This window comes from Maylandia zebra, linkage group LG5 (genome assembly GCF_041146795.1).
Source record: "Maylandia zebra isolate NMK-2024a linkage group LG5, Mzebra_GT3a, whole genome shotgun sequence".
Lineage (NCBI taxonomy): Eukaryota > Metazoa > Chordata > Actinopteri > Cichliformes > Cichlidae > Maylandia > Maylandia zebra.
Window position 1 is genome coordinate 20,359,529 of NC_135171.1, and position 25,308 is coordinate 20,384,836.

At 40.8% G+C, this 25,308-nt stretch overlaps 2 protein-coding genes across 9 annotated transcripts in view; one reads left to right on the forward strand and one right to left on the reverse strand.

The window, feature by feature from the left end:
• Nucleotides 1–2,014: 2,014 nt before the first annotated feature.
• Nucleotides 2,015–17,225, forward strand: si:dkey-195m11.8 (fidgetin-like protein 2). The gene is made up of 3 exons (XM_004544932.3): nt 2,015–2,193; nt 2,930–3,163; nt 11,284–17,225. The coding sequence occupies exons 2-3, from the start codon at nt 3,139–3,141 to the stop codon at nt 12,429–12,431; spliced, it is 1,173 nt and encodes a 390-aa protein (XP_004544989.1). The 5' UTR covers nt 2,015–2,193; nt 2,930–3,138; the 3' UTR covers nt 12,432–17,225.
• Nucleotides 17,226–19,303: 2,078 nt separating this feature from the next.
• scn8ab (sodium channel, voltage gated, type VIII, alpha subunit b) overlaps nt 19,304–25,308 on the reverse strand; it is a 45,374-nt gene continuing 39,369 nt past the window's right edge. For all 8 annotated transcript variants that reach the window (XM_004544930.6, XM_004544927.5, XM_012917489.4 and 5 more), the window contains one exon: nt 19,304–24,846. In XM_004544930.6, coding sequence (XP_004544987.1) covers nt 23,681–24,846 — 1,166 coding nt within the window. In that variant the 3' untranslated portion in view covers nt 19,304–23,680. The remainder of the gene's footprint in view (nt 24,847–25,308) is intronic.

Sequence of the window (25,308 nt, forward strand, 5' to 3'; positions counted from 1 at the left end):
CAGCAATGCAGGTAAGGGGGAAAGAGCTGAGTGCCGCACTAGCAATTACTGCTCTGAGTCAGGCAGTGAAAGGCCTGTATCTCCACTCCTATCACTAGCAGGATTTTAACCCAATACTCTGGTATTGCCACACCATGCCTTTCTACAGTTGCTATAAGGAGAAGGAAAGGTAATACTTAAAACAAGATCCTTGTAATAAGCAGTAATTAATAAGTCATAAGCTGCTTATAAGTGAGTCTGAGCTCTTCAAAGCATGATTTGGACCAGGACACTCAGGCCTAATTTAATCTTTTTTTAAGGGATTTTCTTTGTATTAATTTGTATATTGTCTTTTCTTAACATTATGTACTGCTCCAGAGGACAGAGCCATGAAAATGATTTCTAACTGTATAGGAATGTGTTTATTAACCCTAGTAAAACATTGTTACTTTAACTCAAGCTACTGCGTAAAAGCATAGCTGAGTGTTAATAGGGGCATACCTAGTTAATACATGTATTGTAAAGTATTTATTATTTATATTACTGCTATTTATTAACATTTTGACTATGGATACAAAAGAAAGTTTGTGTTCAAAAACTGTTTTCCACAGTCTCTTTATGCATTGGAATAAAGTAAAATAAGAAAAATGAAATAAAAGTTTCTTAATAAAAAGAATGAGAAGAACAAAACATCTCAGTCCTGATCTCATGCTTTGGGGTCCACCATTTATGATTAATAGCATTCCTGAGCATCACGGACAGAAAGGGGAAAATCGTAAATGTAGAAGTTCACTGTACAACAAATTAAACTGAATTTAGCTGTATAAGCCCATAAATACAACCCATAGTTGTTGTTTTTCACTAATTACCTCTTCACAGCCATATTAGTTGTTGGGTTTTTTTAAGTACAGAAATAAATGGATCAAATTCCCTTGTTGCAGTGATATATGATATATGATCCTCACTTTGGTCCAAAGGTCTGACTTGACCATCTTTATTGTAACAGTGCTGAGATCCATCAGTCTCACTTCATTTTTAGTCATCATACTGAAACTAGTTCTGATCGGACTGTGAGCACCTTGTTACCTATCGCAAGAACCTTAATATAAAGTGTTACTGAAGGGAAACTGTCTGTTTTGTTTTGGGATTATGCTCTAAAAAGATTGAAGTAAGTTTGTCCTGTGTACGGCCATCCTCTGAAGTGCATCTCCCACATGTCACATTGCTCATGTGGTTACTGCCTCACAACCAAAAGAGAAGAGGTAAGCCCTGCAGGGTTTTAGAGGGTTTTCCAACACCGTACCATGAGTGGAGAGTGTTCAGTGAGACAATATTACAAACAAAACTATGTCTGCACATTATAACCATGTTGATAAATTACAGTTGAAGAAATTAACTCACTTCTTGGCCAAAGGTTTGAGGCCAATGTGGAGGTCGTTTGCTGCCGTCCATGCATGTGTGCAGGCTACTGTGTGAATGTGTGTATTTGTGTATAGTGGGGGGATGGTGTGCCAGAGGAATTAGGTAATACTGACATGGCCATTTCAGCCCCCACCTTACAAACAACACTAAGATCAATGTACCAGATCAATAAAAGTCATTGGCAATAACTGAACTTCTCATGTGATCAGTGAAGGAGAAAATTCAATTTTTTTTGCACATCTGCATGTGTCCCAACATGCCCATTCATCAGACTGAAGGTTTGTAACCAAAAGCATGCAGCCACCCATGCAAGTCTTATCAATCCTCCAAATCCGCACGTGCAGAAATGGTACATGTGCACTCAGGCAGAGACACACATAGACGCATGCACACACACCGCAGGGGGGGAAATAGGCTCTTCTCTGACACTGCATGATTGGTCACTTTTTCCCTCTCTCTCCCTTCCTGCTGAAATAGTTTTAACAAAAGAGAAGGGAGACGGAGGGGGAGGGGTGGCGTGCTTGGGGGAGGGGATGCGTGCGCTGCTCTGTTGTCACCAGGCGAGGGAGAGCGAGGGCGGGGAGGGGGGCGAGCTGGAGGGCGAGCGAGGGAGTGTAGGAGAAAAGGATAGGATCCCAGAAGAGGCTCAAACACACTGACACACACATACACACACACACACATGCACACATACGCAGAGAGAGAGGGCGAGAGACCTTCTGTTACAATTTGTGGAGTAGTGGATTACTTCCCAAACTGAAACACTCATCGGGCAAATCCAGGCATGGTCAGGTCTGTAACCATTTACTCACTTATTAGGAAAAAATAGATTTTGGTTTCCCTTCAGCAGTAATGACAATGTTTCCGCTGCTGCCTGCACATTTCGGTCCTTTCTGATGTTCTCTCTTTTCCTTACGGTAAATGTCGTGATTTTCGTTTTTACTTAGATTACTTCAATTTATCTTCCATCTTTTCCCCTTGTCTTCATATGTATTAAACTCTAATTAGCTGGCCTTCTGTGTCGACTGTTTGGTGCCTGCTTTAAGTGCGTGCACTTTGGACGCATTTTTTGCCCTAAATTTCCTTGAACTATTCAGCATTAGAGAGGGCAGCATGGAGTTCTCTTTCCTCTGTTGGTTTGCAGTTTTATCATGAAAACCGTGCTTTACCGTCTTGTAGTCACAGGGTAAAGCGCTGTGTCAGTGTTCGACTTTCAGTCTCTCTTGTGCGCTTGTGTCTGTGCGCACAGCTAAGGAAAGAACCAGAAAAGCAAGCGCAATGAAAATACATGCAAAGCTCATTACCACTCAATAACAGCTTACATGACAACAAATATTTTACTTTTTTTGTTAGAAGGTTTGCAGTAAAATAAACGAATATTAATATTGCTCTACGGTGTAAGCGAGTAAGCATGACTTTTATTTTTAATTATCATTATTTTCGTAAAATCTATTAGAATCAAGCGACAGCAATTAAACCAGGACAAGGTGTCTGCTGGCTCTGACACTGACTTGTTTGCATTCTTCAGGTGGCAATGTGTCAGAGTGGTGTTGAACTATGAGATGAACCATGAAGCAGTACAGGAGGCCACTCACTAGCCTTTACCAGCAGCAGTACAGCCAAAAGCAGCAGAAGCAACAGCGGTAACCCAGGAAGACCCTGAAGCATGCAGCTGGGCCCTCACTAGCACCAAGTGGACCTGGTCCTCTCCTCTTCACCTGGGACCAGGGCTGCAGAATGCTCAGTCCTGTCACCCCATACAGTAAGTCTTTAATTTTTTTGGTTTGCATTTGGGAGACACTTATTGGATGAATGCATCATGTTGTACGTGCATACCATGCTCCAGTTCTGCTTGAGTTTGTTTTCCTGTACACATTCTTCTTCAGGCCCCTCTTTTGTCCAGAACTCATCTCCTGTGGATATGCAGTGGGAAGCGAATTGCTGGGGTGAAGGGAGGGGGATCTCTTGAGCAGTCATGTTGAGAAGGCAGATACCCTGAAGCCTTTAACAGCTGAGTCTCCAGGCTTTGCATTGAGGAATTTCACAGAAAGTGTTCAGACACTGTTTTTTGAGACCAAACAGACAGCAGATGTTTGTCTTTTTAGAAACGCCACACATATTTTGCAGAATGAATGTGTGCTTGAACAGGCTTTAGGTCTCAGGTTTAGGGCAGTACACATGTTCAATCTGAATAAACTCCAGTTGTATTTTTACCAGACGTGGTAAAGAGTTGACACATTTGGAAGGCATTTCCACAAAATACTTGTTTGTTACTTGAGTATGTAAAAGCAAAATATATTCAGATCATGTAAACATGTCACAGAATAGCCCCTCCCTTACTCATATGTGTACTGATTATGCGAGGTTCCTATCTAGACTGTTAAATATACCTGTATTGACTGACCGGCTTATTGATCAGGACCAGCTTTAACAGGATTACAACACTAACCTGATTGGAATAATGCAACAGGGATTTACCGCTGGATGTTTTGTGTATTCTAAAGCAACTGCACAGAGAAGCAGCAGCTAACAAACAGCAAAATGTCACGATACTTCGTCTCTGACGTCTCGCGAGGCACAACGATGGGGCTGTCTGTGTAGAAAGAAGCTCTGGTAACATCTACGTGTCACATTCCTTCCTCAAAAGCAACTCACAGCAGTGTGTCAGTTTTCTACTCATAGAAACTAAACACGCTCACATTCTGGCATTTTATTTTTTACTCCCAACCGCACCACCTCCAGTCACGTGTCACACACACTGACAAATTTCAGATCAATTCCCAAACACAAATAAGGAAACAATCACAGCTCGTTAAGGTGTGGGTGACTGCGATTGTTTGTCCTTAATGATGATAATGTGAGAGTGATGAGCGGCGTTAGCGCGTTTTAGCCGCCCGTTACCAGGGTGAAGCAGTTCTGTGAATGAAAGCCAGATCGTTAGTAACCTGGTGTCAACAGCCTCTCATTAGTGCTGTTGTAGTGGGGCGCATAAACATCACCCTCTGTCTCCACACGCATGCATCAGCCCTGCTTAATAATCGCAAAAGCTTGTTAAAAGAAAGTGCAACAAGCCGCGGCTCCTTATTAGGTGTTATAGTGTAGATGTGCGGCGCCGGTGGGGAAAACGACAGAGAAAGAGCAAAGTGAAGGACAGATGGAGAAGATGTAGAAGGAGGGACTGGTCAGCTGCAGCCTGATATATGAGTGGACACAATAAGCAAAGAGGGGCCAGGCCAACCTCTGCCACATGTGAGTGTGTGAGCTTAGAGGAGTGGGGGAAGGGAAACTGACCACACAGGCTGGGACACAGAGTCTGGTCTTTGCTATTGCGCAGATAGCAGGAGGGATAGGAAGAATGAACAAAATGCGAGTGAGAGAAAAGAGAAATTAAATGAGAGGGAACGGAGGATTCAAATGATCGAGCTGAAACCAGCTGTGTCGTGATTCAGAGATCAAACTGTGTCAAACTCTGTGGTTGGCATAGTTTGATCTTCTCATTTGGCTTTGGAGCTTTCAAATAGCTTTCAGGTTAGGGATGTTTAAAGTCTGAATCAGACCTGGTACAGTATTTGATTGGCTGACAGCAGCATGGCCTGGTGTAGTGTGCAGGCCTGGAGAAAAGGGGGAAGGGGAAATAAAAGGAAGAGAGAGGGAGGGAGGGTCTTCTCCTTCCCACTGACTGCACACCCAGTTTTTTTTTCTTGGTCAGTGCTCACAGGACTATAACACTAATTTATACCGTTAGCTTGAAACACAGGGATATATGGGTAAAGTGCGTGCATTTCATTGTTCATCTCAGCTGGCGTGACATTCTCCTTGTAAACTCGTATACCGTTTCTCCTCTGATGTGTATTGATCTTGGCAGTGGCATGAATCAACTTCTAACTAATACAAATCACTCAGTAATGTGCAAACAGGCTACAAGGTCATTTGTCAGCACTGTAAGGAATCACGTTCTCTCTTTGTGTTTTCTCCCTCGCTTCCTTTAGCCTGGGAATAGACAAGGCGTGCTGAGTGCATGGAAAGGATATGTGCTTTGTAAATAGATCTCAGGTTAGATTCCTGGCATTCCAGCAGCTTGACTCAACCAATGACCGAGAGTCCATCTGCGTGCTGGCCAGCTGAAGCTGAACCCTCCATGGAAAAAACACAATATAAGACTGTAGTTTGCTGCAGCTTGTGTGTGTGCATTTTTGTGTGTGTGTATTTTGGATTTTCCGTCTTCAGGGGGTGTCTTTGTTTATTGTGGGTGGACTGAAAGCACTTACAGAGACCCTACAGCTGCAGAAGGGTGATTTTTGTGTCCACTCTCCATCCAGCCAGTCACCCATCTCTTATTCCTCACAACCCCCTAAATCTCATTTCAGCTAGCCCCTTCCCCCACATATACTTCCATCTAATTAACCCCTAATTACTCATACTGACCATGCAGTGGACTGGGAGTCAAGCTAGCCTCCACTGACACACAGAGTTGCAGAATTGCAGAAAAGAAAAATTCAAGCAGTTTTGTCAGAGTTTTTGAAATGTACAAGTCATTATAATAGTCACATCCAAATTAGAGCACTGAAACTGGTTCCGGTGGTGGTTGTTGATGGCTGGGGACCATTTATTCAAAAAAGCAATGCGGCTGGAGTTTATAGGCATCCAGTCTTAGTGACCACTCAAAGCAGGTGAGAGAACAAGTTACATTTTAACTGTGCATAGATGCGTTTCTATACACTTTAAGCACTCATCTGTCTCAGATTAGAATCACCTTATGTGTTTGTCTTTGGCTGTCTTTAAACACACAGCACACATGATTACACACTGATGCAAGGCACATTTTTCTGTGTAGTGAACTCTGAGTTCATGTAGTACACAAGCATAGGGGTTGAGGGTCAGTGCGTTTTTGTGTGACTTGACTTTTGCACATATTCAACTCTGTATATTTTATATATTTTATATATTTTATTATTATTATTATTATTATTTTTTTTTTTTTACTATTTAATTTGTAAAAATGTGTATACACACACACACACACACACACACACACACACACACACACACACACACACACACACACGTAGGAAAATATTTAGTATACACATCCAGAAATGCATACACTATTATATATTGTACATATATTTATTAGTTTCAGGTTGGCCATTCTTGTATTTTGCTCGTTTGTGTTGTTGTGTTTGCACATCTCTGTTGCTTGTGGGGCTCGCACACAAGAATTTCACTCGCATGTGCTGTGCCAGTGTGCCTGCACATGTGATGTGACAATAAAAGTGATTTGATTTGATTTGATTTTGATTTGACTTGACTTCCTGCTTTCAGTCAGTTTCATTGTCTCTTATTGCAAAGACATGTAAACACAGGACTTGAGTGGGGTGTCATAGTAACAGCAATTTAGTTTGCAAAAGATTTCTGGTTACATGCACCTTTGAACATAAGAGTCAGCGTTTCCTGCATGCATAGCAGTTAACTTTGTTTTCCTGTTTTTGAGTCATCTCAGAAATGTTCTAGCCAGCTTATTATCGGGAATATTAATATTATAAAGTAGATCTAGTCTGTGTATCGACATGAGCCAGACTTTCATGTCATTTTCAAAGTGGGCTTGAGCAAAAGCTCTTCAGGCTTTCTGGAGGTTTTGTAAAGTTTTTCTTTGGGCATGGGCTGCTTTTTCACTCATTTTCAGTCCAGTCCTTGGGCCTGAGCATTTTCAGAGGAATGTTTCTTTGTTTGTTTAGGCACTTAACACTGACCTATGAATCGTTCGGTCATAAAAAGGCACCAAACTCAAGGAATGAACCAGTGTTGTGTCTATACTTATTAAACAACTTCAAGAACTGATTTTAAATTCTATCTATAGTCACTTTGTTGCAAGCAACCTGCAATAAAAATCACATCATTGTTCCAATTTCTTTAGTTAAACCTGCAAAAATGTCAAAGATAAAAGAGCCAGGCATAAGATTTAGGCATAAGTATTTTTACAGGCCTTGATGGAATTATGAACATCAGTGAGAAGCTTTGAATGTCCTGCAAGAAGAATGGAGAACTTTTCCTGAAGATTACTTAAAGAAATTCTGTTTCCAGTAGCAGAACACCAACAGAAATTTGCATAGTAAGAAGTTAGAGTAAAAAATAAACAGGAAAAAGAGAATATGCATAAATATAGCAAATATATACCTATATAAATACAGAATATATAAATAAGCAATGAAATATACTCATTAACCCTTTCGCGCATTGTGGTCACTACATTGGACAGTTATTCAAAGGCTGTTTTCTTGTATTTGTGTCAGTGTTGAGGGCATACTTGCACATAAACCACTACATTGGACACTTATGTGTCACTCCATACAAAATTCAAAGGTCAAAACACATGTTGTCCAGCTTTAAGTGGACATGGAACAAACTCTTTGAAAAGTATGTGTTTCAAAAATAAAGTTCAAGAATCTTTTTTTTTTTTTGCCTAAATATGAATAAAAATACTTTTTTCCTGATGTAGCTGCCATATGTTATTAATTTGGAAAATTATGAAGAGATGAGAATGAAAAATAACTATGAAGTTATTTTGAAAATGTAATGTAAAGACTTGTGTTATGTTATGTTGTGAAAGTTACCGCCAGGATTGAGAGTGAGTTTGCAAGTGATGCTTCTTTAATTCTTGGAGCTGACTGTTAGCTTAAACACGCGCTAACGCTCCCATAAGCCTCATGTGCTCTAATCCATCATTAACTCAGGTACTTTTCTCAGTCTGGTTCTTGACAGACGGACTCACCTGTTAACTCTTCATCTTCTCATCTCAGGGGGATCTTTCCATGTCTTCAGGTTTTAAATTCCTTTTGCCAAAATTGGTGAAGGTTCCAGAAATAGTAGATCACCGCGCTCAAATGAGCCTTGGCTAAATTATAGAGCCAGTGGTGGAGATGTCGTTAGAGAACTAGACTGAAGACAACATGGAAAAATGGTTGCCACATGCCTGCAATCAGTATGATCAGTGAATACCACACTGATGGCCACCACTATATGTCATTGATGTTGGCCAGCTATGAATTTATATGAGAATAATTCCATGAAGCCATTTCATTTTTTTAAAAATGCCAAAAATCTCACATCAGATTATCTTCACACATATGTCAGTAATCTTGTTTAATAGTTTTATATGTAATAAAGAAAAATGCAGTATTGAGCTGGAAGCTTTACAAAGCGGGACACAGATTCTCAGTGGGATTGGCAAAAACAACCATCCATCCTCTTCCGCTGATCCAATATAGGATCATAGGATCCTCTCTGAGCTGTTGTTCAGTGAGAGCCATGGTAGCCCAGAGTATTTTCAGATGTGAGAACACAAATGACACACACTGTCCCCTGCTCTGTGCTACATACGAGAAAGGACAACCTATGGAGTTTTTCCTTCCCCTTCTCACCAAGTGCTTGCTCATACAATATAAAGCGGTTGAGGTGACCATTGTTGTGATTTGGTGCTATATAAATAAAATTGAATTGAATTGAATTAAACTGAACTGATTGTATTTGCACTTCCCATTTGCACTAGTGCTTTTGTAGTGTTGAGCCTACTGTGAGCAGTTTCTTATAAACTCCTTCTATGCAGACATAAATCAAACACTGGGTCATATTTCTTTTTTTTCCTTTTGTTTCTTTTAGCTGTTCGTCTGCCATGAAATCAGAAATTGGTTGTAAATTTCCTTTGGATTTATCAAATATTTTAAGCATGCAAGTAACATATAGTTTGTTCACATTGAAAAAAGACAAAGTGAAGTAAAGTCTAAGTAGACACAAAGGAAAATGAAGAGCTCACATGTTGAAAATAAAATAAATGGCAGCTTATGATGAAGCAGCTCAAGAAATAAGCAATCGTTAAGTACAGTATACTAATTAGCATGTAATCGAGTAGTTGTGCTCTCTTCAGCTAAGTTCTTGTCAGTTCAACTAGTGCAAACCTGCTAAAGAAATCAAGCACAAAATATCTGTCTCTCTATTAGGTAACTATAGCAATTGCTCACATTTTTCCAATAAATCTAATTGAAAGTTTGCCATCGAGGAGCATCAAGATTATGAATTCAAATACGACAAAGTGGAGATCTCGGTAGAGCCGTTATCAACACACATTTATAAACTTTTCACACTTGTGGTTCTGTTAATGTGAATGACCTTAAAAACATGACAGTAACAAACACCCCGGAAACATGTCATGAGGGCTTCTTCCTCACAAGTGCTCTTTTTTTATCCCTTAATCTCCTTCAGATACATTTTGGGGGATTTGATGTTGACATGAAAGACTGAGTCATTCATTGGCATTGTATAGAAATATGGAATATCATTCACAACACAGCAGGCACAGAGGCTTAGACGACCCCTACTCCCTTGGGGCTTGTGAAATACTATTTAAAAACCCACACTCAGAACTAAACAGAATACGAGTCTGTCTAGTGTACAGGTGTATGACTAATAATTCTCAGGGTTAGGTCAAGTTATTTTGTTTAGGTAGGTTTTGATGCCTGTGTTTGCTGTTTTGAATGTGTAATGTTTTTGTGCACCGTGACGGGTCAGAATTCCCTGGAGCGTGGGGATTTCTCAGCTCAAGGGTGGAGCTTGTGCCAGACAAGAGCACTTGCTATCCCTGGAATGGATGAGAGGGATTATTAGGCTGAAGGATCATTTAATTTAGGGATCAACCGTTTAGCGACCCATCTGGTGGTCCGTGTGGACATATGACCCAACCTGGTATAATCCACTTGCAGACAGTTTCAGACCAGACATGAGTGAAAACCTAAATAAATTACAGAAGTTCATTTTTAAGCAATACATTGCACAGAAATGTCAGATGTAGCAAACATGATACAAATCAAAACCTGCATATGCAAACTGATATATAATTTATTTTTTAAAATTTGTTAGATGTTCACTAAAATACAGTTTCACAAAATTAGAGTTTTTCTTGCAGTTACTTCATGGTTCAGGTTTTACACAGCAGAAACTATTATCTTGTTCCAACATCTCCATTAGACTTTCTTCGAACATTTAGACTGTGATAACTTGATGTGACACAACAAGTAAATGGCCAGTGCCCGTAGGATGGTACCATGTTTGTCCAGTACTGTATATTGATGCAGTATCAGAAATCAATAAAGCTGTCCAGTGGTTGCAAGGAAGCCCCTCTGGTCAAAGCCTGGGGTCAGGACACTTTAGTAATACTCTGCAATGTGTGGAATGTCAGCTTAATGCCAGTTCAAAAAGACAAACCCTGAGCCACTAAACCAGCGGATTACTCTGTGCAAATGTGCGTGTGTAATCAAAAATCTGTCATTTTTCACTCATCAGTCAGTCACTTCACTAATGACACACACTTCAGTGTCCATAGATGCTAGTGGGACAGTCTCTGTGTAATTTGGAGAAAAGCTAGTCTACCTCTCCCCCCCCCCCTCGTCCAGCAGACCCCTGAGGTTTGGGCCGAATTAGATCACACGCTTGGTGGGGGTGGCTTTGTGGGCTAAGAGACTCAAAGAGAAAATACAATGGCCCCAATGTGAGAGAGACGAAGGCAGAGGGCAGTGTGCAGGCTGATAGAGGCTTATCGCCGTGGAGACCAGGCTGGGGGCTATGTTGGTAGCTTCTCATACAGATTAGAGCAGTTGGCCTCCGCCTGGTAGAGACTGTTTAGAAGGACATGGGCTAAGCATTGACAAAACTGTGGAAAAGAGCCAGCGTTGCAAGGTGATTATGAGGGCAGATATAAGATCTTGTCTTCTTTAGAAGAAATTGGAATCCCTGTGAAGAGCTAAATACCATAAAGTAGGTGTAGAAATGTTATCTGATCAGGGTTATTATTCTGAGATTATGTGAAATAACATCTTTGTTCTTGTTTGTCAGGTTTGTTAAAGATGCACTGGTCTCCGGAGCACGCCGCCCCTTTATCTCAGTGGCCTGAACAGCACTTAGATGTCACCTCCACCACCTCGCCACCGTCTGCCCACAAGCACGACCCCTACGCTACAGGTCCTCGCCGAAGCTACGCCCCTACAAGTTATCCTTGGGCCAGTGACGACATATCAGCCCTTAGTGCTTCTTCTCTGCTCAAGCGCTACGCTGAGAAGTACTCAGGCCTGGACCGCCCTGCTACGGGAGCTTACGCAGAGCATGGGACTTTCTTAAAATCAGACTCTGAGCCCTGGACTCTGGCTCAAGGCATGGACTGTTACCCTGGACTTGAGGCACTCACTGGCACCAAGGTGGCCCCTGCCTCTGTGGGGATCCCGACTACAGGAAGTGTAACAGTGGTGAGCAGTAATTTGGCCCCTGAGCCAGGCTTTAGTGGTGCTGGCTCGTGCAGTGCTCCATCATCTCAGGAATACCCTCCTGCTTACAACAGCACCTACTTGTCTTCAGGATACTGCCCTCAGCCCAGTGCAGCACTCCCACCAACCCCTCTACACTCTTTGCAGGCTCCACCTACTTTAGTGTCCAACTACAGCCCTAGCCCACCTGTCTACAACTACCCCCCAGGGTGCTACCCCCAAACCAGCCTGTCCTCGGGATACAGCCGCCCCAGTGCGTCCTACCTGCCGTCTGGGATTAGCGCTCCCACTCCTCTGGCCCCTAGGCCTACCATGGTGGGGGGGACTTACAACTACCCATCTCACAGCCTTGGAGGGACGCTCGAGACAGGTGTACCTCTGAAACGCAAGGCCTTTGAAATGACAGAGGAACGACAAGAGGGAGCAGAGGTGGAAGGATCTCGCTATAGAAAATATGGCAACGGGAACAGTCACAACAAAGCTTCCGACAACGGGCATGGCAATGGTTATGATATGAGTGTGCCCGCCTCAGATGCACAGTCTTTCAAATCTGGAAAGCCCCTCATATCACCCCCTTACGTCAGGGCAGGGGAGTACAGCCCGCCATCAGGCCTAGCAGGAGAGAGTGTATCGGGGGAGCACAGCTTTCCTCAGCAGCAGAGAATGCAGATGAAGATATCTGCATCTCACGCACACTCTGAGGACCCCACTGGAGGGCACTAACAGACCAGGTTGGCATATTGAAGGATTCCCTTGCTCCTTAAAAACCACCCAGGGTTCCTAACCCTGACAGACTCGGGGAAATAACATTGAATTTGTCGATGAAACATTTAATTTCCCTACTACAGGACCGGTGTTTCCTGTACATTAACGTTTTTGTTTATCATGTTTTCCCAAAGATTCACAGAGGCGTTTTGCCCTGTAAGGCTGAGGTCAGTCTTAGGAGTGAGGTTGAGGCATTCGCTACATAGATATCATTAAGACAGTCTAAATGTACGCGTGTCTGTTTCTCTCAGGATCCTATTTATTCCCTTTTCTGCTACTGTGGCAACAGCACTGCAACATTGTTTTTGGAGTTGGTGTAATTGTTTGTGGCCGTTATGTATTTAAAAGGCCTTTGACTGCAATATGCTCTATCGCTTCACAAAAAACCAAAAAAAAAATTAATAATAAAAAAATCATTATGACCAAAAAGTAAAAAGAGCAATAACTGAAGTGGTGAGAATGCCATACTACTTCAGCACAATCCCGACTACACTGCTGGCTGTAAGTCTTTGTGCTTGGCTTGGCCTTGAGAAATGAATGTTTTCAGGTTTCATTTCACTTTTCTTTTGTTTAGATTTTTTTTTATCTCCATGTTTATGTTTATCTTCTATCCTGGACCTCTTGTCCTCTGATTAATTATTCTCCTTGCTCCCCAACTTACCATTTTTGTCTCATTTATAGATATCAAGCTGCTTATGCTGCGTAATTATGTCATAATATACATGACGCCACTCTTTTCTTGACAGGCAGTTGACCTCAGAATCAAAATTATGTATTTTTCCTGCAATGTATTAATTTAGAGTTTAGTTGGAATTATGGAATTAAATGGCACTTGCCTTGTGGTCCATGCATCTGCCCATGGCAAGATGGGTGTTTGCTAGCTACACACTACTTTTGGTTGGTGTATGTAGACAGATGTAAAATAGTCCCTACTGAAAACTGGCCACAGTAAAACATTGATGCTTGTTTTTTTTAGGTGTTTTTTGTTTGTTTGTTTGTTTGTTTGTTTGTTTCTTCTTTGTTTGTTTATTTTGAGCATCACAAGGCCATCGCTATTTAGTCCTATTATTTATAATGCAGAGTTAACAACTGTTGACTCACACCTGAATAATCCAGACTGATGAACAGCACTAGACAACAGAGGGAAAAATACATATATTGGATTTGCAGGTGAACTGTCTTGTTTTTCTTTTCTTTTTTTTTCTTCTTTTTTTGAAGTAGGGAAATACTTTAAATAGCTTTTATTCATGAAAATCCATTGAAAATGTATTTAGCCTTCATAAAGTCGCAGTATGGGTAAATCAAGTATGGCTCAATCATCTTAAAAGCATCTTCTTCACACAGATATTTCTGCTAATCCTTAACCCAACTTTATCTCAGACTGTACAATGGAAAAACATAGATGATTGTACATACTGGGAAGATGTACTCAGTGCAGGTTAGCTACATAAAAGCTCATTATTGCTTCAGTGTGGCTGCACAGGCACGCACGTTGCAGCAGAGGATATATGCGTCTGAGCGAGTGCCTCTTAAAAGTTTTATTCAGCTACATACTTTGTTAAAATTTACCTGCTTGTCGTTAGATTTGACTTCTTTATATGTTTTTCTCTTTACTTTTGCCTGTCAGAAGGATGATTTATCGTGTTATTGAATACTCAGGAAGAATATTGTTACCTCAGAAAGATGAACTACGAATGTATGTTGATACCTTAGGGTGTCGGTGGGGGAGCTTTAATGGAGCGAGATGAAAACGATGCCATGGCTGACACTTCAGGGAAACAATGAACTTTTAAGGCCTTTTAATAGTGTGAACGCACACGTACACATACACATGTACATGCGTTCACACACACACACAAAACACTACATGGTTTCTTAGCTCCGGGAAACTCGAGGTTTTCATATCAAGGCCTGAAATGTTGAATGTAATTCAGATATTTTTTTTAAAGACATGCCATACGTACATCAATGATGTTTTTAGATCTATTTTTTTCCACGTATAGATGTAAGTCTCCAGTAGGTTTTGGTGGAGAAAATATTGGCATGTCAAGTGTTAGTGTAGTTAGCAGTGGGGAAAAGGAAAAGCACTCCTGATAAACACATATCAAGATGTACACACACTACAGTATATGGTGCATAAGCGATATTTTTATTAAATGTCTTAATAAAGTATCCAGTCACCATTTCAGTATTTTAAAACCACTTGATTCAGCTTGAATTTAGCCCTAACTTCAAGTTGAATTAAGTTGAATACCAACACTGTCAGCGCACTGGGGCTTTGCTGCTCTGCTATGCCACTGATTTATGAACTGTGCCAACCTCTAATTTTAAAAAAAAAAGCCTATTAAATGAACGAATCAGGAAACTCTTACTTCAGTTTTGACCCTTAAGCACCTCTAAACCCAACTCGATTGAGCCACAAGCCACCAGAGTGAAAGTGAAACTCTGGTGTCATAAATTGGCAGAAATGTTCTTAATCACATGCGGTGATTCACAAACAGGTGTGATTGGTCACAACTGGCAGTTTAAAGTAGAAATCTGTTTAAGTGGAAGCAGGAGGGCAAATGAAACATGAGCTTGAGATGTCTAGGTTGTTACAAAGCTGAACTTCAAATCTAAAGTGAATGGATTCCCCTTTAATTTTACTAATTGGAAATTCAGTGTAATTAAAAGCCATTTTAGTGCTTTTTTACTATCTTACTCAGAATGCGGTTTAAGGGGAAAAAGTAGAAGCTCACCAGAAAAGAAATTCAGATTAGGAAAGAGGTGCTAAGTAAATCATGATTTATGCTTACCCCAGGTTTTTACAAGTATTTGGTTACAACAAGTGAATCAACACAGGATGTGCTCTGCATTCAAAAGACACATTGCGGGAAGCATTTGCCTTTTCTTTGTGTTACTCTGATTCAGTGAAGGGGGTGGAGTCAGTGTTGGCGTTCGCAGATGGAAAATCAGACTTCACTGTTATCTTTGTGATTCACATGTACTTTTCTTGTATCTTGTACATTCTCTGTAACCGTTTCTACCTCATGTTGAAGACCTTGTACATGGAAGTATTTATTTCATGTCATTTCACATACCAGTTTAAAGACCAGCGTTTCAAACTGTTGACCTGTTGTAGTCTACCTCACTAGAGACTGTTGTGACATGGAAATGAAGATATTATACCAAAAAAAAAAGAAAAATATTTGAGTTTTCTCTTTTTGTCTGTGGAAATTAAAAATGTTTTAAGGTTTGAATGTACTGATCTTTCACTAAATGATGCTATGATGATGATGGGTTACTGCAGTAAATATACTTACTGGGTTCAATGTGATATTTTAGCCTGGCAGTGGCATATTTCTCTTCGCAAAGTGACATTAAGTTGACGTACAGTTAAAGAAAGTATTGGCTCGGAAAAAGCGTCTGTAGAATAACCAAAATGTAAAGGATAATAAGCTGCAGTCACGCCGCAACCCTGATATAGAAAAGCAGAAGAAAATGGATGGATGGGTCATACGACCACCACCAGTGTAAAGAAAGCACTGATTCAGGGTGGGATGGAGCCATGTTTTTATGTTGTTTACGCCAAACTCTGAATCTACCATCTGAATAAGACCAAATAACATTTTTTTCCCATCTTCTGTAGCTTCAGATGCCTGTTCTGAGCTGACACATGGTGGTCTTTTGCTGGTGTAACCCATCAAGATTCGATGAGCTGTGCATTCAGAGAAGCTCTTCTGCATACCTTGGTTGTGGTTATTTGAGTTACTGTTGCCTTTCTATCAGCTCAAAGCAGTCTGGCCATTCTCCTCTGACATCAACAAGGCATTTTTGCTCAGTGAACTGTCACACACTGGATATTTTTGGTTTTCCTGACTATTCGCTGTAAACCCTAGAGATATTCATGTGGGAAAATCCCAGAAGATCAGCAGTTTTCTTAAATACTCGGACCAGCTTATCTGTCAACAAACACACCACGTTTAAAGCCACCTAAATCACCTTTCTTCTGCCTTTCAATACAAGTCTCCTCTTTCATCAGTAGTGTGCGCTCTATTGATGTTTTAATGTTTTGTAATTTTTCAAGTTGTAGGAAACCTTATCATCATTTATGTCATGTACTTGAGCTCAAGAGAGTGAGAGAGAACAGCGAGCCTGTGCTGACATGTCACAGACAATTTTTGTCCTCTCAGCCACAGTAAGTCTCGCCCTGCTGCAACGTCAGTCATGTCACAGCAAAACTCCCTTTGTTTTGCTTCTGATTAAGGATTGTATTTTAACACACCTTAAACCATATTCCTGACAGCAACTGTTAGTCCATTCATCTACGATAAAGCTAACCTCTGTTCCTATTTAACAATTTCAATTCAGCTATGTTATGTCTCACATTTAGCATTAAAATCAGTGAAATTATTAACCTGACTTAGTTATGTCTCCGCATTTGAGATCTCAGTTGTGATCACAGGTGTGGAATAAGACAGCAAACGAAAAAAAGAAAAATCAGCACATGACCCCTGTTTTGAATTGCTGTCTCTGCCCTTCTAATGACACTCACACTGCAGCAGCTACACCACATAACAAGTATAACAGTGACACCTACAGGGTCCCCTCGAGATGGTTCTCACCATGTTGAATGTTAATCGTTGCATTATCACTCCTTCAAGTTCAGTTTATATCATTTCTTTTCAGTTATTGTCTGGCTTTATTTGTAAAAGTATGTTAATTAACCAAACGCATGGCTGCAGAATGGCAAGCACAGACTGTGATTAAAAGTTTTGCATTAAAAGAATGAGAAAAATACAACGTAGTAACTGCGAATACATTATGCTTATCCATTTTATTACTCTCTCCTTTGGATCATCCAGTTATTTTAGTTTCTTCAGTTCCAAAGAAGTCTGCAGAGTTCCTCCTTCAGTCCAAGTAGAGACCTGTGCAGTAGGACAAGTGTACCTTTTTTGGGTTTTCCTGAACCACATATGGTCAAACTTACTTTGAAATTCAGACAGTCAAGTGAAAAAGTTAGTGTTAAAATTATGAAATGAGTAGTTCTTCTAGAAGAGGCTATATTTCTCTTTAGAGCCGAAAAACATTAAATATCTAATGTTTGTGATAAGTCCCCACAAAAATGAGCCATTTCAAAATGAAAAGTTACATTTAATCTTTTAATTGAATTTTACAAAATTAAACATTTAAAAAAAAAACAATTAAATAATTTTGCCCCAATAATTTGTCTGTGAAGCCATTGGAGATGACTGCCAGGGCTCCACTTGCTCCTTTTCATTTTGTTTGGCAAGATCCCGTCTTGATGGGGAAGTGCTGGATTAACAGCCTGAGAGATAACATCTCGCCATACACCATAAGAGCACCAGAAAGTAACTTATAGTGCCTTATATTATTAACTTTTACCCATCCCTAAATCTGTGGAAGTGGTGTTTCAACAAAGCCCACTAGAGGGTGGTAGATATCTGTAAGAAGGCATTTGAAGTATGCCAAAGCCATCTAGAGATTTTACAGATATAAATACAGTAGTCAAAGCCTGTGATATTTGCAGACAGGGGCAGGGATGGAAAACAAAACCCAGAAGGGAGAGAGGGTGCTGCACTCTATTAATAAATCAGTGAGTGGGAGTAAAAACGGCCAAATTGAGCTTTAAATATCAGTTTTACAATCAGTCTTTTTTCAGTCAGGCAAGAAGGGCAAGGAAAGCTGGAAGTTGACAGAGCTGACAAACAAATCTCTTATATGAAAAAGAAGTCCTCGCCCACATTTGGTGAAGGAGATATTGCAGATTACAGCTGAATCCCTTTCCGTGCAACCCCTTACAGACACTCACAGCCTCCCTCTCTCCTTCATAAATCTGTTCCCACAACACACAACCTGACAGATCAGACCAATGTTCTACTTAATCCACGTCCTACCTCTGCAGCGATGCACTTCTATACATTAGGATGCAAGGACAGAAACCTAAAGAGAAGAAATGAAACAAAATCTCTGCACTGTACAGTATTATAATGCGCCTGGGTTATTTTACAACATCTACAGAGGGAAGCAACACATTTAGAGAAACAGTGTGGAAATAAGCTTCGCACACTCTGTTATTAAAATGGCAGTAGCAGTGGTCTGCAAGATGCACGATTCAGACAGTTGCAGCATGTGTGGCAGAAGGTGACGCTTCCATCCTCGGCGGCCGACTTGCTTTTCACTCGCGTGTGCATATGTTCACTGTTCTCATGTGCTCCTCGTCTTCTTGAAGTAGATCCCTCTGCTTTGCTTGCTGTGGGCAAGGAGGCGCTACGCAGCGAGTTGTACAGTCTGAGCCTGTTGGGAACATGCTGCTGACTCAGCCCAGGCCACTGCATTCATCTATCTGCACTGCAGTGCTGTCTCTCTCCTCCCCGCCCCACCACCCGCCTGCCTCACTCAGTGCACCACCTTACACACACGGAGGAGGAGGGCGCGGGGGGGGGCACATGCAAGCACACACCTGCCATCTTACTACAGTTTCACCGTGACACACCCAAAACACGGCAGATCAAAGAGTCGCATTCAGGTAACACAAACAGAAACGATGTCATATGCGTACTCCTGCAGGAAGGCTGTGTTCTCATTCTCACAACTACACAAACTACAGAGTTCTTTAATGTAGTCTCTGTCCCTCCCTGTATACTGCAACCTGCACACATTCCCTGCCTTGCAATTTTTGTGATCATCAGCAACAAACAAAATTACCTTCTTTAAAGTGTCAGTAATTTTCTTAAATAGGTAACACAGATTATGATGCAGCGATACATCGTCCGACTTTGTATGAGAACCATGCATTGTAGAACCAAAAATGACACCAGCCAGAGGAATAACTGGAAGGCTGCTTTATTGTTTGGAAATAGATTCGTGCTCAAATGAAGACATTCTTTCACTGATTCTCATTTAACTTCCAATGTGGTTGTGCGACACGTGTTATCTTTCTGACTGTATTAGTGGCAAGAGACAATGACAGTCAAAAGGGTTTTTTCAGTTAAAGTAGTTTCAAAGAAAAGAAATGTATCTCAGTCATGCTACAAAAGAATGGCCTCATATACCATTTGGTAAACCAACATTAGGAAATGAGCTGTAGTGTAAAACAAAAGGCAAGCTGTTCTTTTGCTAGCCCGAGAGCCAGTAAACAGAACACACAGAGAGCACTTCTACTACATGACTCTACAAGATGTTAGTCCAGACAGTCTAATCTAGGTGGTGAGTTTTTCAGTTCAGGTTATTTACGAACTCAATACATTGCGTCTATCGTGCTCCGTTTTGATTCACTTCGATGGGTGTTGAGATTCTCATTGCTGATTTATCGACAGACTAAATAGAAAGCTAAAAAGGCACGTGCCGTTAAGAGATATTGCACCATAAACAAACACACAGACAGTTAAGACAACTAACCCTTAAAATCATTATTATTATATCATATTGAAAGTGACAGCGAAATTAAAGGTGAGCTCCAAAACTACAGCAGTGTGTTAACGGGAAACATGGAGGGTTAGAGCTGCAACAAGCAAAAGAAATCGTCACACAGAGTGAGCTGTGGCTCGTAGTCGGGGCACACGGGTTAACCAGCAGTCGCCTGCAAAAAGGCTGTGAGTGTGTGTGTGTGTGTGAGTGTGCGTGTTTGTGTGCGCATGTGCGAGGGTGTTAGTGTGCGTGTGTGTGAATCCGTTTAACCTTGTGTCTACAATATAGGAAAGTAGGGGCAAGACATCGTCACATATACAAAAGGGTATGCTGGTAGTGCAATCCTCTAACCAAGGCAGGCTCCACATTTCTCAGCAAGCAGCCAGTACAACACCATGCATTGTACGCTGGTACCCAGTATGCACAAGTCCTGGGCAGGCCAGAGTTTTGGTTATTTCTCTGAACATACCACACAAAGAAAGAAGCATGATCAGTTACACTCTGGGGCTCTGGTTTCACCTCAATGCAAGGAGTGGACAGGAGAGTTGAGTTACAGACACTGTTCTAATGTATATATACTATATATATATATAATGGTAGAATATATATATAATATATATGTAATATAGCTCTGTATATGCACATATGAATTTATACAGTTTTTATTACAATCAGTTTTTTTTAAATATAGATTAGCTTACTTCCCTCTTTTTTGTGAAATGTGAATCAAAAAAGAACGAAAGAAAGAAAAAACCTATTCCATCTAACAAATGCGTCACAGCCTAACAAGTGTGACAAGGGGTGTCAGCTGGAAGCCATTCTATTTATGATTATTAATATTTAGTGTTAGATTAATAGCTGTAGTTTTTCTTTTTTTAAGTAATCCTGTATTTACAAAAAAACTACACATGCTGTTAAAATAATATAATACATTATTTATAGCCTCTTAAAAAGTCCAGTCTTAGCTTTTGCAGTTTGTGCCCTATAGAACGAAGCCTGAATTTTATTTCTTTTTTTCCCCAAATGGATGTATGTGTATTGATTTTTTATTTTCCCTCTTTCTTCCTGTCAATCTCGTATTCGTGGAGGTCTCGGAGAAAATGGACGGCAGTAGCTTTTACGTTTGTCATTCAGCGTTTTTTATTTGGTTCAAGGTAACACCCACACTGATTTTGGAGATTTCATGCAGCAACTGGACCATGGAACTTGAAAACGGATGAGGAGGGGTTGGGAGCGGCTTATAAACGGGTAGTGACATCACTGGACGACAGGAAGTGCATAAGCTCTGGTGTGGTGCCTAGGCTCACAGCACCGTAAAGATGCATCCAGTGCTCTGCCTGATTATTTGGTATTTGTTATGCAGTAGAGCAATAGGGAGAAAAACATGGCAAATGAGATGCTCGGAGCACTTGTTGTTGGTGAATACTGAAATCTGGGCCGATCCACTGATCCCCTTCTGCTTCAGAAGGAATTAAGAGTGCTGCTCAAACCAACGTGTCCCAATTCACTTTCATGACATCTCCTCACAGTGTTTCCTATATCTGGCTGCTATCAGGGTGAACATTAGTTTGTTTACTGAAATTAACTGAGACCAGACTGCAGTCCATAATGACTATTCATATAAACGTCACCATTACAAGCGAGCGCAATGACGCCGTTTCATCGAGATGCTTCTAGCCCTATAGTTCTAAGCATCGTAAGCAGGAAGCACTAAAGTGGCCCCTGACCGGGCGACTGTCAGCAACGCGACAACCAGCCGAGATCATCGTCCATCAACATGGCATAAAACAAAAGAGTAAAACATGATTTCATAAATACTCCCATCACATTCACTTGCATTTTGTTGCAGAGCTCATAATAGTACATTTATAATATCTCCTGAGAAAAAGGGATGAATTTTTCAAGCATTGCATACATTTCTAGGGTCTCTGTCTAATAACGACAGCGAGAAAACAGACTGGGCAGGGCATACTTAACCCAATCCCACTCCATGGACAAAGGGCAACAAGGGATAACAAGGCAGGTCTCTTTGGCTTCTCCACGCACAATGTTCTCATCACCCATTCATTATTTCCCATTTCTCAACAAAATAAGATACTACTAATATGTCTCATCACAAGATCGTTTCTCTAAAAGTAAAAGCACAAAATAAGACATGGAAATTATATCCTGAAAGAAAATAACAACAACAACAACAACAACAAAAGATACATACATTTACATTTTGTGTAAATAAATTAACCTAACAAGGATCAAAACTCTTGTCAGCCCTATCAGAAAAGGTCTAACCACCCACAGAGAAACATTAGAAATAGAAAGGAGTTTGCCAAACCTGTGAAATCCCCACAAACCACTGACAGCAGGATACCCACAATGCCCGATTACACAAAAATAAAGGCAGATGGTATGGAGCATTACATAGGTGCATACAAATTATAAATATAAGCTTCTTTTTTTTCATTTCAAAGTGCTGTGCCCTTGAAAATACTGTATTTCTGTCCAAATTAACAAACGTTTCAGTCCCATGACACACACAAATATCTCTCTCTAAATCTTACACACTCAAAATCTCCAAAGCAGCAACTATTTACTTATTTATTTATTTTTTATTTCACCCACTGATGGACTGACGGTGCTATCATTTCCCGACATATATCATTCTTCCATTTATAGAGACAACAGGTTTAAACAGTAATTTGAAATGTGCTGAGTAATGAGATTAAAATTTGGATCCATTTTAAGCTGATCAACCCCCCCCTCCCCACATCGCTTATCTTCGTGGAACAAATTACTCTGAACTTTCAAATTTCGAACATGTCTTGATCGTACAGTCGAGCCACCGTCGTGGTCTGAGTATTAGTGTCTTGTGGACTATGATAATTCATGCAAAGATTTCTGATCAAAACATGCCATCATGCAAGTCATTTCTATGCATTGAACAAGCACACTTATTATTTGTTTGGAAATCTTTCTGAGTAAATGTTAAGCCCTTGGCCCGAGTTGACTCCATAATAAACAGACACTTACTCAATTTGGTGTGAAAGCCCATGTTAAAAAAAGGATTTCGATGTGGATTATAACAAAGATAAAATGAGTAGAAGAGTTGATTGACATGGGCAAACTTGTTGGATATTGTTCTTTTTTTTTCTTCTGTTTGCATTTTCGCTGCTCAAAAAACAAAACGAAAACAATTTCTAGCTCAATAAAACAAAAAAGTAGTTCACACTGTTATTTGTGTCTTTCACTCACCTTCTGTTTGCTCATAGAGTGAGTGTGCCATTTGTTCCTTTATACATTTCTGTATTAAAAGACACAGAAACACTCTGTGGCTGCTGCAAGAAGGCGTTTCTTCAGCAGCGAGCAGCATCCTTGTTGTCTTTCACAGTACTGTCTTCCATAAGAAAACCATTCCTTGCATCCAGACGCGTGATTTTTTTGTTGTTGTTTTTTCCATTTCACCTCTTGGTGTAGAGTTTGCTCAACTTATCTGTAAGACCAGTCATACGTGAGCGGTATGGGACGCAGTCTGTTTTGATTGACTTTTTGTTAAGTAGTCCAGATACAGAGTCGCACAGTATGCTGATTATGTTTGGTTTGACTAAAGTTCAAGTCTTCAAGCTGTAACAGACCAAGATGCTTCTCTCTGCATCAATATAAGAATGAAGTCTGTAAACAAAATTACTGAAGACTTTTTTTTTCTGACTTGCAAATGAAATAATCTGTACAACTGTGTTGGTGAGTTTCCGCTCGCATTAGTATCATCTTTTTGTTATTACTGTGAATATACATCCAGTGGCCTAACATTTGGATTCCCTGATGTCTTTTTGGTTTCTTCCTTTCTCTTTCCTTCCCCCTTTGCCCTCATTGTTGTCGTCCTGTTTCTCCTTCTCAGGTTTGGTTACACTGTCATAAGAAGGCAGGGAGGCAGTTGAGGGAGTGCCCTCTTTCTTTTCTTGTTCCTGATTGTTACCACCATTCTCGTCTTTGTTATTGGCTGGTTTGCGCTTACAAACAAAACCCCGACTGGCCAAATGGGAGCGGTAGGCCCTTTGAATGATTCTGGCAGACACATCCTCCTGCTTGCGTCTCAGAGTGGTGGTGATAGGCTCATAAGAGACCTTGGAAGGATTGGCAGCCACGAAACGCTCCTCCATTTGTTGCCTCAACATGTCCAACTCGCCGCTGTCACCCAGCACACGCTTGGTGAAGGCAAAGAGGATGTCCAGACAGTGTATGCGGTCTCCACTCACCATAGGCATGTCCATTGCAATCAGTTCAATGGTATTAGGCTTGGGCACGCGGAGTGGGTGTTCGAGTGCATCTGCAAAGTCAGAAAGCTTGGCATAGGTGATGAACTGGGAGGCATCTGGGTCAAACTTCTCCCAAATTTCATAAAAGGTCTCAAAGTCATCCTCACTGAGTGGGTCTGCACTCTCCTCTGTGGCCACGCTGAAATTCTCCAGGATGATGGCAATATACATGTTGACTACAATCAGGAAAGAAATGATGATGTACATAACAAAGAAGAAGATGCCCACCGATGGGTTGCCGCAGTCTCCCGTAACAGGGGTCCCAGAGTTCTCCAAGTAGGGGTCACAGTCCGGAGGGTAGTTCAGAATAGGCAGCAGAAGGCCATCCCATCCCGCAGACGTGGTGATCATAAACAGGATGATCATGCTGTTGCCAAAGGTTTCAAAATTGTACATGTCATCAATTCCAGCCCCGTATTTCACATAGCCAAAGTTAGACATTCCAAAGATGGAGAAAATGAACATAACCAGGAAAAGAAGGAGGCCAATATTGAACAAGGCAGGAAGTGACATCATAAGGGCAAACAGAAGAGTTCTGATTCCTTTGGCCCCCTTGATGAGACGCAGGATCCTGCCGATACGAGCCAGACGGATCACCCTGAACAGTGTTGGTGAGACAAAGTATTTCTCAATCAGGTCAGCCAGAAACATTCCTGAAATTCAAAGGAAGGAAAAACAAACACATGTTAGTTAAGGCTGAGACAAAAGCCGACTGAATGCTTTACCCCATTCCACACAGCAGGAAAAGAAACATTGATTCTTCATTACTTGTTGGTCTTAGTTAGTAATCCATCTGTTTTTATACAGCACGAGGATCACAACAAAAAGCCAGGAAAAACTGTATGGCAACGTTTGAACTGAAGACATTTGAAAGAAAGAAATTGAAGTTTTTTTTATATTTGATTTTATGTATACTGGGCAAAAGTCCAGCAATCCCTGATTTCTTTATATTTCTTTATATTTACTTGGAAAATGGGAAATATTTCTTTACACCAGCTGTGTTCTTTAACTGAGCCTGAACTCTCTTATGCAGCTTTCCTGAGGCTTATTTTCAGTCCAGTTCTTGAGTAATTTGGCATACCTCAGCCCTTTCTCAATGTTTCCCTTCCATAAGA